At 39.2% G+C, this 15,479-nt stretch overlaps 1 protein-coding gene across 1 annotated transcript; it reads left to right on the forward strand.

The window, feature by feature from the left end:
• The first annotated feature begins 11,512 nt into the window (after positions 1-11,512).
• LOC118741858 lies at positions 11,513-12,340 on the forward strand. The gene has a single exon (XM_036473831.1). It carries the CDS (start codon positions 11,513-11,515, stop codon positions 12,338-12,340), a length of 828 nt encoding a protein of 275 aa, XP_036329724.1.
• Positions 12,341-15,479: the final 3,139 nt, after the last annotated feature.

The raw sequence follows: 15,479 nt of genomic DNA on the forward strand, positions 1-15,479 counted from the left end.
GTTAAAGTTAAAGTTAAAGTTATATATTGCAATCTTCTTCATTCCTGGAGAATTTTTAATGAAGTTTAATTTCTTCCGCCCGTAGGGACTGGTTTTCTCTCTCCTCTTTTTTATTTAAGCGGTTAGCGTTGAAATTTTCGTGGTACTTTTAAATACGATCTCTATAATGATCGACTGTGCGCAATCGACTAACGCTTCCTTGCCTATCCCAATATTACGCGGAGCAAGTGAAAATTAGTGCCAATAAGTATTATGCGACGGTATTTTTTGAGAAATATTTACCTAAAAAGCTGCTAGTGAGTGCGCGCCACTGCTTATGCGGATGTAAGCTTTTTTTCAAAGGTATATACAAAAAGTGAATACCATTACCCTGTTTCCTTTTTTAAACAGCCCAATTTGCCCACACACATCCCGTTGAATGTTTGCAATGTTACTTGGCAGTTTACACGCTGCCATTGCAACCGCGTTACAAGCAAAGACATTTCCGCATACACGACAAAACAAGCCGCGAAATGAATGAAAGACAGCAATGACGCTACTAAAAATGTGTACGTACAATAAACAAAAAACAGATTGAGAAAAAAAGGCTTTATAGAATTTCAAGCGTGAGGTAAAAAAAACAAAAGTAAAAACTCGAAACCGTAACAGAAGACGGCTTTTGCAAGCTGTGACAACAATGTCAGGCGGTAGTATATCTCAAGGTAGAAGGCAGAGTGTGACAGGCGATATTTACCATATGTTTGTGGGGGGTATGAATGTGCGTGTGCACACATATATAAACATAAAAACGCCCTGCGGGAAACTGTAAATTTTGCAACAGCAACAACAACCAGCAGCGGCAATTGCAATGGCATTAACATGTCGTGACAACCGTAAATACGAGAACACTTTTCTATGTCGTCGACTAGCGGACGAACGACAGCGTGCAGCAACCAGGAGGCGTAGATACAATCCCACATCCATATGGATGCACAGCGGCACCTCAAGCCACTCACAACAACACAACACTAATACACAGTCAATGCAACGAGGCGTGTGTCGGCTGCAATTTGCCTTGCAGCGCTGTCACTGCTGACATTGTAGTTGTTGTTTTGTTGTTGCTGCCACAACTAGTTTATGCTTAAGCGAATTGCAATTCCAATTGCAAAATAAGCTGCTGTTTGTGCACTCAAACACACAACTAAATAAATGTATGCCTGTAAAAATGTGAGCACACACATATGTATGTACATAAAAATATACATATGTATGTACAATGTGCATTGTACATATATGCGCTGTTATGCATTTGTAAGTACTAGTATTTTATGCTATTTTTCTGCTTGCTGGTTTTGTGTCATTTGTTATTGTTCACGCCTTTGTTGTTGATGTTTTGTATATCCCGGCATTTCCTGTACTCACTTTACAATTCGCTTGACATCGGGCAGGGAAATAGAATAAATAAATAAAGCATCTACATATGTAAATGAGGAAAAAACATTTACGAAATGATAACAACAAAATCGCCTGAGGTTTGATTGTTGAAATGTGCATGCAACTGCGTTGAAGAGTTGCATTGCACAAGCCGATTTGCGCAATTTCTAGCATGGCTGGTATGATTAAGTCGTATGGTTACTACGTTCGCTTCGGCCGAAAGATTTATTAAAATACCCCTTCATCTCTTTCCTCCACTGTGGCAGGTACTTTACGTGTTGCAGGGACTTCGGCGAATCTCAATGTGGGACCTAGAGTGTCTCTTGGATTCTGAGGTACAGTTGCTCCTTAAAAAGCCTGCTCTGCACTTGACCAATACATATTGTGGCCTGGTTTTTCTACAGGTGTCCTCCTCTAGTCATGACCGGTTGACCTCTTGAATCATCTTATTTCGAATCCCTTATTTGAAGGTTGCCATGGGTATCCCAATTAAACCTCTGCTTTCACGTAGGCTGAGATTGGTACCTTTCCCGAATAGCTCGTCGGCCTTGCAATTTTCTTCAACATCTCTATGTTCCGTGACCCATATGAGGCTGACTTTGAATACGGCGCTAATATCGTTTAGAGCATTACTGCGAGCATTGATTTGGTGGCCGACTGGCTGTCCGAGAAGTTGTTAATTGCTTCGTTACGGCATGCATATCAAGGTACACACCCACCTCCTTTATAGCTAAACCTTCAGCCTGATAAACGCAGCAGTGGTCCGGAATTCGGACGGATAATTTCAGTCCTAGTTCCGCAGAGAAAACTCCGTAGCTAAGCCTATTGTCTGGCTCGGTTCCATCCGTGTAAAAATTCAATTCCCTCCTTCTCCATGGGGTTGATGTCTGCCATTCGCTTCTTGACGGGATGGGTTTACTGGCGGAGTAGTCGATTTCTTGGTCATAAATACCCAGAGTGTGAAGTTTGGAAGCGTGGTTGAACCGCTGATACTTTAATATCGCCATATTTTTTAGTCTGAGCGCTGAAGCGGCGGGCATGTATTTTTCTACCAAGTTTATTGCTTGGTATGAGGTGGTCCTAAGGGCATATGAAATGCATAAGAATGCTTTTCTGTGGGCCTTACTCAGTAGGTTTAGATAACAATATGTAATACATGGTGTTAACTCCCACCTGATTCCGACCGCTTGTTTGCCAGTGTAAACTGCAACGTGGGCCTTCCTAACTCTGTCCTCTATATAAGGTATCCATGTGAGTTTCCTGTCTAATGCGAGACCTTACTTACTTATACTTAACATTCTCCTCCAAAGGTATATCCACAGCGTTCAAGATTAGTGGGGGGACTATGAGAGACCTGTGTCCTTGTAAAGAGAATTGATTCGCTTTTATCGGGGTTTATTCCGAGTTCACTTCTCTATGTTCAATTCCTAAGCGTGGCCGCGTATTAGAGCGTAGAATAACCACAAGCGTACGGGAAAGAATATAGAAGAAGCACAGCAGCAATAGTCGATTCTTTTATGACTGCGCGGAATCGGTAACTTTTTGATGAAAAGATAGTTTCTGTGATTAGACAACACAACAACAATTAGACGCTAAATTTTCCAACAAATCTTTAAACAAACAAGTAAGAAAGTCTAAGTTCGGGCGGAGCCGAACATTAAATACCCGGCGCAAGTATTAAATATATGCTTTTTCACCTTTTCGAAACCTACCGCTAGATGGTAAGCCGGGTTGTATCAATTTTGAGTAAATTAGCGTCCTTCAATTTCGAAATATTGAAGTTTCATGCATTTCTGAAATTTACCGTTATATGAGAAGCGGCCGTAATTTTAGTCCGATTTCAATAATTTTCAACGTTTTGCTTATATGTGGCAAGCACAATAACCACACCGAGTTTGGTACAAATTGGTAGAACGGTTACCGATATACATATATGTGATCATAAGTGGGCGGTGCCACGCCCATTTTCTAAAATTTAACCATGAACGTATTTCTTGGTAAAGAGTTGTTGCAAGCATCAATTTTGAATAAATTAGCTTCAATATTTACTGATTTATCGAAGATTTTGTATTTCTCTAAATTACCGTTATATGGGATGTGGGCGTGGTTATTGTCCGATTTTAAAAATTTTCAGCCATTTGGTATGTTGTGCAAAGGTCAACAACTGTGCCAAGTTTGGAAGAAATTGCTGCAGCGGTTACCAAGATATACACATGTAACCATAAGTGGGCGTGGCTACGCCCATTTTCCGAAAATTTATAATATTCTTATTCTTCGTCTTAAACTTATTGTAAATATAAATTTTGAGTGAATAATCTCAAGTAGTTACTAAAATATCGCAGTTTTCGTATTTCTGAAAATTACCGTTATATGGGAAGTGGGCGTGGTTATTTTCCGATTTTAAAAATTTTCGGCCATTTGGTATGTTGGGCGAAGGCCAACAACTGTGCCAAGTTTGGAAGAAATTGGTGCAGCTGTTACCAAGATATACACATGTAACCATAAAAAAAAAATTCCAAAAATTTGTAATATTCTTATTTTTTCGTCTAAAAATTGTAGTAAATATCAATTTTGAGTGAATAATCTTCAGTAGTTACTAAAATATCGCAGTTTTCGTATTTCCGAAAATTACCGTTATATGGGATGTGGGCGTGGTTATTGTCCGATTTTTAAAATTTTCGTCCATTTAATATGCTGTATCAAGGCCAACAACTGTGCCAAGTTTGGAAGAAATCTGTGCAGCGGTTACCAAGATATACACATGTAACCATAAGTGGGCGTGGCTACGCCCATTTTCCAAAAATTTATAATATTCTTATTTTTCGTCTGAAAATTATTACAAATGTCAATTTTGAGTGAATAATCTTCAGTAGTTACTAAAATATCGCAGTTTTCGTATTTCCGAAAATTACCGTTATATGGGAAGTGTCCGATTTCGCCCATTTTCAATACCAACCTACCTTGGATTAACAGAAACCAACTTACCAAATTTCGTTGAGATATCTCAATTTTTACTCGAGTTATCGTGTACACTGACGGACGGACAGACGGACAGACGGACGGACAGACAGACATGGCTTAATCGATTTCTCTATTCATTCTGAGCATATATGTATACATTTGTCTATATCTATCTAGATTCGTTTTGGCTGTTACAAACAACCGTTATGTGAACAAAATTAATATACCCTTGTGCACAAGTGCGCTCGGGTATAAAAATTTAGTTTATATGAGAGGTGCCACGCCCTAATGTCTAATCGAGATTAAGGCTATCCTTCCTTTTAAAATAGTTCCTTCAATTAAATTCTACGACATTTATACTATTTCTGCAAAGTATAATCGGCAACTCAAAAGCTGTTGCGGGAGTTGTAAATACTAAGCTATTGTTTCAGTTACTTCAACGTTGAAAAACTAGTTGTACAAGCATTTAATTGCCCCGAAAAGGTAGAAAAAGGACAATCTTAAATCAAGCGCTTTTGCTTTTGAAAAAACAAAATAAATAAAACCCATTAAACATTAAATTTTATGCATAAATTCCTTCCTTCCATTAGTCCTTTATCAACAAAAATCTTTTCGTGCGATCATGCTGCTATGTGTAATACCCAACCCTCCAGGCTTAGTGGCGCTATCGCTTACACCATCCCAACCAGAGTAGTACACAACGTGAATCTCATAAAAATAATACATTTCATTTACGTGCCGCGAACAATTTGCATAGCAGCAAGTGCGTTTATCATATTCAGGTGAGCGAAAAGACGGCAGTTAGGTGCATAAGGTTGGATGGCCATTCGCTCGGATGCCACAAGACAAAATGAAAGGTTGAAAGCAAGCACTTGGATGGCGTTGTTTACTTGCTTTGCAGCTTACTTACATACATACATACTTACTCAGCGCTACGCGCACGGTTGCCACTTTTGTAAAATGTTACCAAAATTGGTAGAAAAATTTGGGTTGGTAAAAAGGTAAATTTTTTCTCATTTTGGTAGATTTTGGTTGAACTTTTCGTTCCCGAATTATTTTTCGTAGTTATCTTTATATTATAAATTTCTTTGCATACTTTTTATATACTTAAATAAGTATAAATGTGTATCGATATAAGGCGAACATATCGTGCTCCATGCAAAACTAATTTTACTGGAATCCCGAGGAGCTTTTGATTGCTTAAATATTTTAAATGATTATTTCAATACATATAAAGAAAAAATTGACAATCATGTAATGACGCGCTATGATTGTTCGCAAAAAAATTAAATCAACGCCTTTTTTTATCAATAGAAATTGTTAAATAAAAAAAGAAACACAAAAGACTGGCGACAAAAAAACGGGAAGCACATTGTGAGCTATACTCAAGTATTATTTGTTTTAAAGCTCGGTACCTTAAATTGTTCTAAAAATTCAGAGTAAAAAATTCGAAATTTTTTTGAATTTTTTTAAATGTTGTACGTCTACCAAACTATTTCGGAAAAATATTAAGATTTAAGCGAGCTGGACCGATTTGAAAATACCTCCAAAAATTAAGCTGTTTGTGAATAAAAATAGCTTCTCAAAGAACTTTTTGGAAAAAGTCCCCTTTAGTTTCATCACTTCCGCTTTCGGTTGAAGGAAACTGCGAATATGCCAATAATATGACTTAAATACCGTATAATTAGTTAAATAAAAAGTTCCTTGAAACAATTTTAATTCTTATTGAAATAACTAAAAAAATAAAAAACTATAGTTTTAATTAAAATAAATAAAAAAATAACAAAACTATAGTGTTTATTAAAATAACTATAAACAATTTATTGGTAGATATTTTCCAGATTTGGTAGATTTTTCTCAAGTGGATGGTAAATTTTTTGTTTCGTCAGTGGCAACCCTGGCTACGCGGCTACTTGACGGTGATACATTACTTACACCTTTTCCACTTACCTACTTACTTATTCACTCACTCGCTGACTCATTTACTTGGACACCGATTGTTGCGTTGCGCTTCATTTAGCGGGCTGAGCATTGTAATGCACTCAAGTGCGCGGTAAAAATAAATTTTAGTGCTGCCGACAGTAGTTCATCGTGATGTGACACTTTTTTACCCCATTGTAATTTATGAAATCGTTTAAAATGCAGTGAATTGAGTGTTGGTTGGAGAATACTTGATAGCTTGTGATAGCAGGGATGTGGAATGGTGCATCGTAGAGATGCAACAACCGAGGGAAGGAAGCAAGCTACAGAACTGTGAAGTGAATTATATGATTTTACGATTATTAAAATATTTTCTTGTTAGTGCGTTTCAATTCGATTTATTTAAGAGTTAAAAGCGGAATGCTTGTACTGTATTTTTGTGGGAAAGATGCGCGCGAGATGATAAGTGGATAAGAAACCCGCATTTGTGATTTGATTCGGAGATGTAGCTATTAATTTTAATAAAATGTACGAAATTAAAGAAAAGGATAGCCGAAACCATTATAGTCTTAGAGAATCTGGCTGAGATTTATGGAGATGAGAAATATACATATAACCCTAAGGTCGAGGCCACGCAATGAGCGGCCACTTCAATAGTATTTCATATGTTTTAATTAAGCCACTCAGCCGCTCGCCGCTTTGCGCCGCTCATTGCGTGGTCTTGGCCTAAGGCGGCCAATTGGTCAAAAATCACTCATTTAATTTATCTCTTGGTGTTTTCATTTCTAACGGAAAAGGTTGCTTCTCTTTGCCCCCCATGCACAAATACTAAGAAGAGGGCGATAAGTAGGCAACATTATTTGTAGAAACGAAAACGAAATAGTTACGGCCCCTTAATCGGTAATACCACGGGCACCTATATCACATAAAAATTTTGGTTCCGATTGGAGACGGTTAAGGCAAATGGGGCAAAGTACAGATTCCTCTATAGAGACTCAAAAAATTAAAATTATTATTTTTTTTCATCTAATACCCAAAATCGATACTATCATAGTCCAAGATATCATATATAAATTTTGGTTCCGATTGGAGTCGGTTAAGACCTCTTCATAGGGTAATCTGAACTTTGACCCCTATGCGACACGCCTTACCAGCCACTAATCGGGACCAGAATTTATATGTGATATCTTTGGCTATAGTGGCATCGACGTCGGGGTTGAGACTTAGGAACTCTGATGTAAAAATTTGCTTCCTACATTTAAGGACCACCCTAATATACATACATATGGGGCGAAATTCGCCAAATGTACCAGAAAAAAAATTTTATGGCAGTATTTTGTTCAAACTCCACCACGTTGTTGCTATAGTTACTGGTAACCAATGCGTAAAATAATTTCTTATCTACCGCGGTTTTTCGTCGACAAAAATGCAAGGCGGACGGACCCGAGTGCGTTCTATGATGAAAATTTGTAGTCCTTTTGCCACGCCCAATACAAATTGTATATCGTTGGAATGCTTAGAAAATAAGCTATGGAAGTAAGCCAATTCCGAAAAAAATACAAAAATTGTACATTGTTTAAAAAATGCAATACAAATTTTTTATAGGAAATTTTTGCATAAAAAAATGTTGCAAAAAATTAGTTTGCAAATTTTTGCATAAAAAAAAATTTCAAAAAAAATGTTTGCAAAAATTATAGTTTCCACCAAAAAGCAGGGGAAAAGTTCTAATAGGTCAGCAATTTTTGATTCCCGATCATAAGCGTGACATGAGATAAGAGTTTTAAGAAAACTTGTGACTCTTAGAAAAGCGCTGAAATTCGCATGTTCAAACGCGCATAACTCGACAAAAAACCGCGGTGGAAAAAGAATCTTTTACACATTGGTTACCAGTAATCATAGCAACAACATGGTAGATTTTGAACAAAATGCTGCCATAAATGTTTTTCCTGGTACAATTGACGAATTTTAAACCATATGGAGTTGCGAATTGAAAATATAATCAAAATTTGTTCTATAGACATAATTCAAAATCACAAATAAACATCACCAGCAGGATTGCATGAAAAAATGCATTCAATTTGCACTCAATGAAGCACTAATTGAGCAATTAAGAATAAACATTTTTTATGGTAAATCAAGCTCAATAAGCGTCTTAAAAGAGAGAGCTTGGTTAATTGCTCAATTAACTGCCTGTCTGAACATACTTTTAGAAAGTATTTAAAAGATCACACTACTTAAATAGTTAATGAAAGCTGATATTAAATTTCGTGCAGTGAAAATGCTAGAATTTAAGCACATTAGCACTCTTTTCTTTAAACTGAAAATAAATCTCAATCTTACGAACGCTTAAAGGCCATTGTTTAATTTATTTATCCGTACGGATGTATATATTTAATTAAGTGGAAGCACAGAAAAAATTCACCTGAAATCATGCCATGGATTTCAAACATTTATAAAGCTTAGCATTATGTTCATCTTTTTTCAATTAAATTGCGCATTAAATGAGCAAGCGTACATTCATATACAATTTACAAACACACTTACTTAAACACACACACAAACACGCCCCGAATACTTCTTTTTGCTTGCCAGGAAAATTGATTATTTTATTTATGTAGTTAGCTACATAAAAACGGGTCGAGCTAAATGTACACATTTAATCTAGGATGACACCAACTAGCATCCAGGACAATCCCGGATTTGATGATAAATTCCATGTAATAAAGAAGACATTAAGTGGGGTGTCTCCGTGTGCATGTCGCATTGCCACCACTTAACTGTCTTTTCATTTGTGTGCAATCACACACACAAAAAAAAAATAAAATCGCCACTACTTATAAAAACATAAAACAAGCTAGGATTCACACATGTGAACACACGAGCAGCTATCTCTGTATGTATGGTTGTGTGTTATGCGGCGAGCGTGTGAGTTTAGCTCTGTAAGTGCGCTTTGTAGCAAGTAGATAAAACGCTGCTACATTTTTCACCTCGTTATGCACACTGTTTTTTTTCATATGTTGAAAAACAAAAAAAAAATACAGCCACACGCTCACCTAGCTTACGATCACACTTGCAACCGCGCGCAACAACTCGACTAATTGCGCACTATTATTATTCATTCGTTCCCTACTAAGATGTCCCTCTTGTTGCTTACCTTACAGTCATGGTTTTTTACAACTCATATACATACGTATACATATGTACCCTGCAGGGAAACCGCGGACTAGTGAATCAAATTTCTAGTTCCGTACTGGGTCTTTATCGCCAAAAAGGAACTAGGCCGATAAGAACTAGATCCCCATCAGTCCAAAAACGGCGAAAAGTGGTACTTTTAAGAAACTATTTTTTTCAGTTTTTTTCACTTCAAATCTATATCTAAAGTGACGAATTTAGAAATAGTTCGGAACTATAGAAAAAGGGATGCAGCGGGGGGCTTGTTTACTTTACATAGATATGTGTTCGGCGGCCTTTTCGTTCAAATACGCTTCTATTCTGTGCTTAGATGCTATTTCATAGTTTGGTAATACAAAACAAAGCTTTGTGTTAACATATTAACATCTTGGGGTCGTCTGGAATCTAACCAATAACAGCGAGCACCTCTGCAAAGTCAGCTACAGCAAGGTATGTAAACGTACATTTCTTACAATCATTCAAACAAATTTAATTTCAAATTGAAAAAACGTTTCTTTGAAAATAGAACCGGAAGAACCGAAAAGATTGAATAATCATGATACTTTTTTCTTTCGTCTGTCGATTTTAGAACTGGTTCGGAACTATAGAATTTAGAACTAGGTCGGAACTATCGAAAAAGGGATGCAGCGGGGGGCAATTGACACTTCCTAGGACATCGCCATGTTAAATTCGCCAGTTACTTGCATGCAAAAGAGATTTATCGCGAACCAGTACTGGGTCTAAATATACTAGAAGCGCCCCAGTTCAGAACTAGAGATTTTCCCTACAGGGTACATATATATGTATATGCATGTGTGTATGTATATGTGCATATGTGGTTCTAACAGTAAGCAAAATTTTTGCTGATTTTTGTTTGTTCAACGTTTTCCTTGTCCTCGTTTGCGCGGCATTTGTCCTTAAAGTGTGAACACGCATTAAGCTGATTCAAAAAAAGTGAAAAAAAACCGAGTAGCCTTGTAAAAACATGTGGAAACACCTCAAACAGTGCATACTTTTCAGCCACACGTTTTTTTGATGATTTAAGAGAGGATGGTTTTTAGTTAAAGTAATGTATATGAAGTTATAATCATTTATACTAAGTGTCACGATAATTAGGGATTTTTAAAAAGGAAGCTAGGGGAAAGTTCTTACGTACTAGAGGTCTGCATCGGAAGATATTTGGCTTCACATTTAAGTTTTCTAGCGAATACGCTTCCTTCTCTTCCTCTCACTGAGAAGGCGGATAGTGAAGAGAAGTATATTTGGGGCCGGTTGCTCAAAGCCTGGTTGACACTAATCGCCGGTTAAACATCGTTATCGACGTTACCGACACCGTGTTATATGCATGGAGTCGAAAACGTCGATAACGATGTTAACCGGTGATTAGTGTCAACCAGGCTTTGAGCAACCGGCCCTTAGTCGCTAAGCGTCGAGTAACTAAGTAAAGTACTCAACAAAAATATGTTCCGAAAAAGAGAGGAACATAAAAGAGGAGTATTTACTACGTTGTGAAACTTCCGCTAGTAAAAGTGAAGTTTTCAAGTATTTTAGGAAGATTTCGTTTGAGAGCATAATTTATATATAAGAAATATGATATGTGTCATGCACATAAAATATATTTACGTTTATTTCTATACGTTTTTTATTTATATGTGGCGCTCGCCACTGTAAACACGGTATAATTGTCTTTTGCCGAATCGATCACTATCGATTTTCGATTGTATTGCTCTCTCACTATTGTATTGGCAGATGATCAAAACAAGTTAAGTTTTCGCTGGCAAATTGATACACATATTTTTCTGATTAATACGTAACGTTATATTGTAATTTCCGCGTTATTAAATTGCCAAAATAAAGTTTAATCTGTTCCATCACAAACCGGTTTGTATTGATCGCCGTTTCGCGCAACCAAAGCGCTAAATTGGTGACCCCGACTTTGGACCACGTGGACTCTTTGTAACATAACTCTGGAGGTTAGAGCTGACCGCTTCGCCAGTAATTTTCTTTAGCGGGTCATTATTCAACTTTTGGAAGCGACCATCAGGTTATGTCAGACGACGATACCAGTGTTAAGGAATTTGGCCATAAAGCAATAAAAGCAGAATCATCGAGATATTCGTTTACACAGCAGCAGTTCGGTATGGCTACTAAAATCAAGGCACCCCAATTCAGTACGCAAAATCCAAAGCTTTGGTTTGCACAAGTCGAAGCCCAATTTTCGACAAACCAAGTAGTTACTGAGCGCACCAAATTCGACCTCGTAATTCCATTGCTTGATACTCGCGTCGCATCGGAAGTTGAGCGACTTATTCTCGAACCGCCAGCAGTTTCGCCTTACTCAGACCTCAAAGCAGCACTAATTAAATGTTTCTCAAAATCGGAAGAGGCAAGAATCTCGCAACTCCTCGACAAAGAACGCCTGGGTGACCGCACACCATCGCAGCATCTACGTCATTTACGAGCACTGGTTCCAGGTATAGACGACGTCATAATTAAAGCGCGTTGGCTATCACATATGCCAAACGAAATCCAGGTGTGCCTTGAAGCTTTCGCCGACGCAACACTCGAAAAACTTGCCGAGTCCGCCGACAGAATGGTTGAACGTCTGTCGCTCAAGCCCCAAGTGGCAGCTACGATAGTACCATCTACTTCGGAAAGCAGCGAAGTCGCGTCACTGCGCCGAGAAGTCGCGCAGCTTACGAAACAACTAAAAAATATGTCGACCAATCGCTCCCGGCCAAGGTCTCGAAGTCGCTCACGCCCACAAGCAACGAAGAAACATGATCTCTGCTGGTATCATTGGAAATACGGAAAGCACGCTCGCACTTGCGTACCGGGTTGCAAGTGGCAGGGAAACGCCAGCGAGAATCAGTAGAAGCGGCCTGCGATTCTCAGCTAATATCTCGCCGCCTCTTTGTCAAAGACAGAACATCGGGTACGGAATATCTCATCGATTCCGGATCCGATTTGTCCGTCGCTCCACGTGGGCGTCTTACATCGACATCTAAACCATTATGCTATCAACTGTACGCGGCGAATGGCTCAATAATACAAACTTATGGCTTGGCAGAAACAACACTTAATCTTGGACTTCGCCGTAATTTTATAATTGCAGATGTCACTAAGCCGATAATAGGTGCTGACTTTCTAAGCCATTACGACCTATTAGTCGACTTAAAACGTAAACGCCTTCGCGATGGTCTCACGGGCGCAATTACCCACGGAAATACTCTTACGACATCGGCAGAAGCAAATATTAAAGCATTAGATAGCAAAACAGCATACTTGGCGTTACTGAGAGAGTTCGGCGATATTACACGGCCAGTAAACCTAAAATCCAGTAAAAGGAAGCATTCGACCGTTCATCACATTCGAACGTCACCGGGACCTCCAGTTTCGTGCAAAGCTAGACGCCTGGCTCCCGATAAGCTGAAAATAGCACAAGCAGTATTTAGCAAAATGATCAGTCAAGGCATTTGCAGACCTTCCAACAGCGCTTGGTCTTCACCACTCCATCTGGTTCGGAAGAAATCCGGAGAATGGAGACCGTGTGGTGATTACCGGCCACTCAACGAGCGTACGCTGATAGACAAATATTCCTTGAGATATATTGACGACTTTGGCGCATTTTTGTACGGAAAAAACTTATTTTCGGTCATTGACTTCGAAAAGGCCTTCCTGCAACTACCGGTGGCCCCCGAAGATGTGCCGAAAACGGCAATCATCACGCCTTTTGGGCTGTTCGAGTTCCTCTACATGACGTTCGGACTCAAAAATGCTGTCAAACGTTCCAGCGATTCGTTGATGAGGTCACTCGTGACCTCGATTTCGTTTTTCCATACGTTGACGATATTCTGATCGCATCAAAGGACGAAGACGAACATTTGAAACACCTTCGAATTCTGTTTGAACGCCTACGCGAGTATGGTCTCGTTATAAATGTGCAAAAATGCCAGTTTGGACAACCAGAAGTGCAGTTTCTCGGGCATCTTATCACGAGGAACGGAATTAAGCCGCTGCCCGAAAAGGTCGAGGCTATTACTAGTTTTAAGCCTCCAACTACGGTCAAAGCACTCCGAAGATTTATGGGCACCGTAAATTTCTACAGGAAATTCGTAAAAAATGCTGCGGAAATTTTGTTGCCGCTAAACAAAGTTTTGGAGGGACCAAAAGTGAAAGGGTGTCACCCAGTCACCTGGACTGATGAATTGCATGAAGCTTTCAACACGGCTAAACGTGCTCTGTCCAACGCTGCGTTATTGGTGCATCCCAAAATCGACGCTGACTGGGCAATATTTACCGATGCCTCCGAAAATGGAATTGGAGCCGTTTTGCAACAATACGTACACAACGAATGGCAACCACTAGCATTTTTTAGCCGAAAAATTCCTCCAACGATTCAGAAACTTTCGACGTATGACCGCGAGTTCCACGCCGTCTATGAGGCTATAAAGTACTTTCGGCACATTTTTGAAGGTCGGCATGTAACGATCTATACCGATCATAAACCGCTTCTGCACGCATATAACCAGCGCACCGAAAGAGCATCGCCGTGGCAGTTTCGCCGTCTCGATTTTATCGGCCAGTTTACCACGGACATTCGACATGTTTCAGGCTCTGACAACATCGTCGCCGACACATTGTCACGCGTCGAAGCCGTCGCCGTAGCTATTACCTCGCAAGAACTGGCCAACGCACAACAAAAAGATGCCGAACTTCAGAAGTTACTATGCCAAAAAACTGCATTAAACCTCAAAACGATTCTACTGGAAAATGGACCAGTACTCTATTGCGATACTGCATCCGGTAAAGTACGTCCTTACGTCCCTGAGCCATTGAGAAAAAAAGTTTTTGACTCATTTCACTCGCCTGCTCATCCCGGAGTCAAAGGATCGCAAAAACTGGTCACGCAGCGATATGCATGGCCCTCTATTAACAAAGATTGCCGCGTATGGGCAAAATCGTGCATGGAATGCCAGAAAAATAAAATTCATCGACATGCGTCATCGCCGATCGCTAGTTTTGAGCCACCAACGGAACGGTTCGAGCATATTCATATTGACCTGGTGTCTCTTAAAAGGTCTAAAGGTTTCAATCAGTGCCTTACCATCATAGACCGGTTCACCAGATATCCTGAGGCTGTTCCATTATCCGATGGTACTGCAGAAACGGTAGCTCACGCATTATCGCTACATTGGATTTCGCGCCATGGAATACCTAAGCGTTTAACATCTGATCAGGGGCCGCAATTCGAGTCGGACCTGTTTCAGTCGCTATTAAAGTTCTAAGGTATTAAGCACTTGCATACAACCCCATACCACCCACAAGCCAACGGACTTGTCGAACGACTACATCGCCAGCTGAAATCGGCCCTTCCGTGTCACGACGAATCATGGTACGATGCATTACCAGCCGTCCTACTCGGTTTACGCGCAGCTAGGAAAGACGATATCGAGACGACGCCGGCTGAATTAGTATATGGTGAGCCAATTCGATTGCCTGGTGAGCTGCTCACTCCTACAAACAAAACCTCCCCACATACGATAGTAAACACTTTAAGACTTAATTTTAATTCATTGGCACCGGGCGAAATGTCACGTCACGGCAAGCATTCTGTTTTCGGTTTCAGGAACCTTAATACTTGCTCCCACGTACTAGTTTTCGCGTAATAAGTCGACACGATAAATACTTTGTCATAGACTTTCGACGTAAGCCAACTGCGATTTCGGTGGACAGAATAAAACCTGTTTACGAGGCCAACGCTGTCGACAATATAGATCCATCTACATCCAGCAACGAAACAGTAGTGAATCAGAAACGCAGAGTCGGATTCAATATATAATTTTTTTTAATTTTTTATCTATCATTCATTTTGCAAACAAAAATTATTAAATTCCCAAGTTTAAATATCATTACGCATAACAATGTTAATGAGTAAGCTTTTATATTATTAGATATCTTTGTAAATAATCCACAACTTAGCTATAGACAACCATTCCAAAAAAAAAAAAAAA

This window comes from Rhagoletis pomonella, unplaced genomic scaffold (assembly GCF_013731165.1).
Source record: "Rhagoletis pomonella isolate Grant_MI unplaced genomic scaffold, Rhpom_1.0 Rhpom_scaffold_00006, whole genome shotgun sequence".
In the NCBI taxonomy this organism is placed as follows: domain Eukaryota; kingdom Metazoa; phylum Arthropoda; class Insecta; order Diptera; family Tephritidae; genus Rhagoletis; species Rhagoletis pomonella.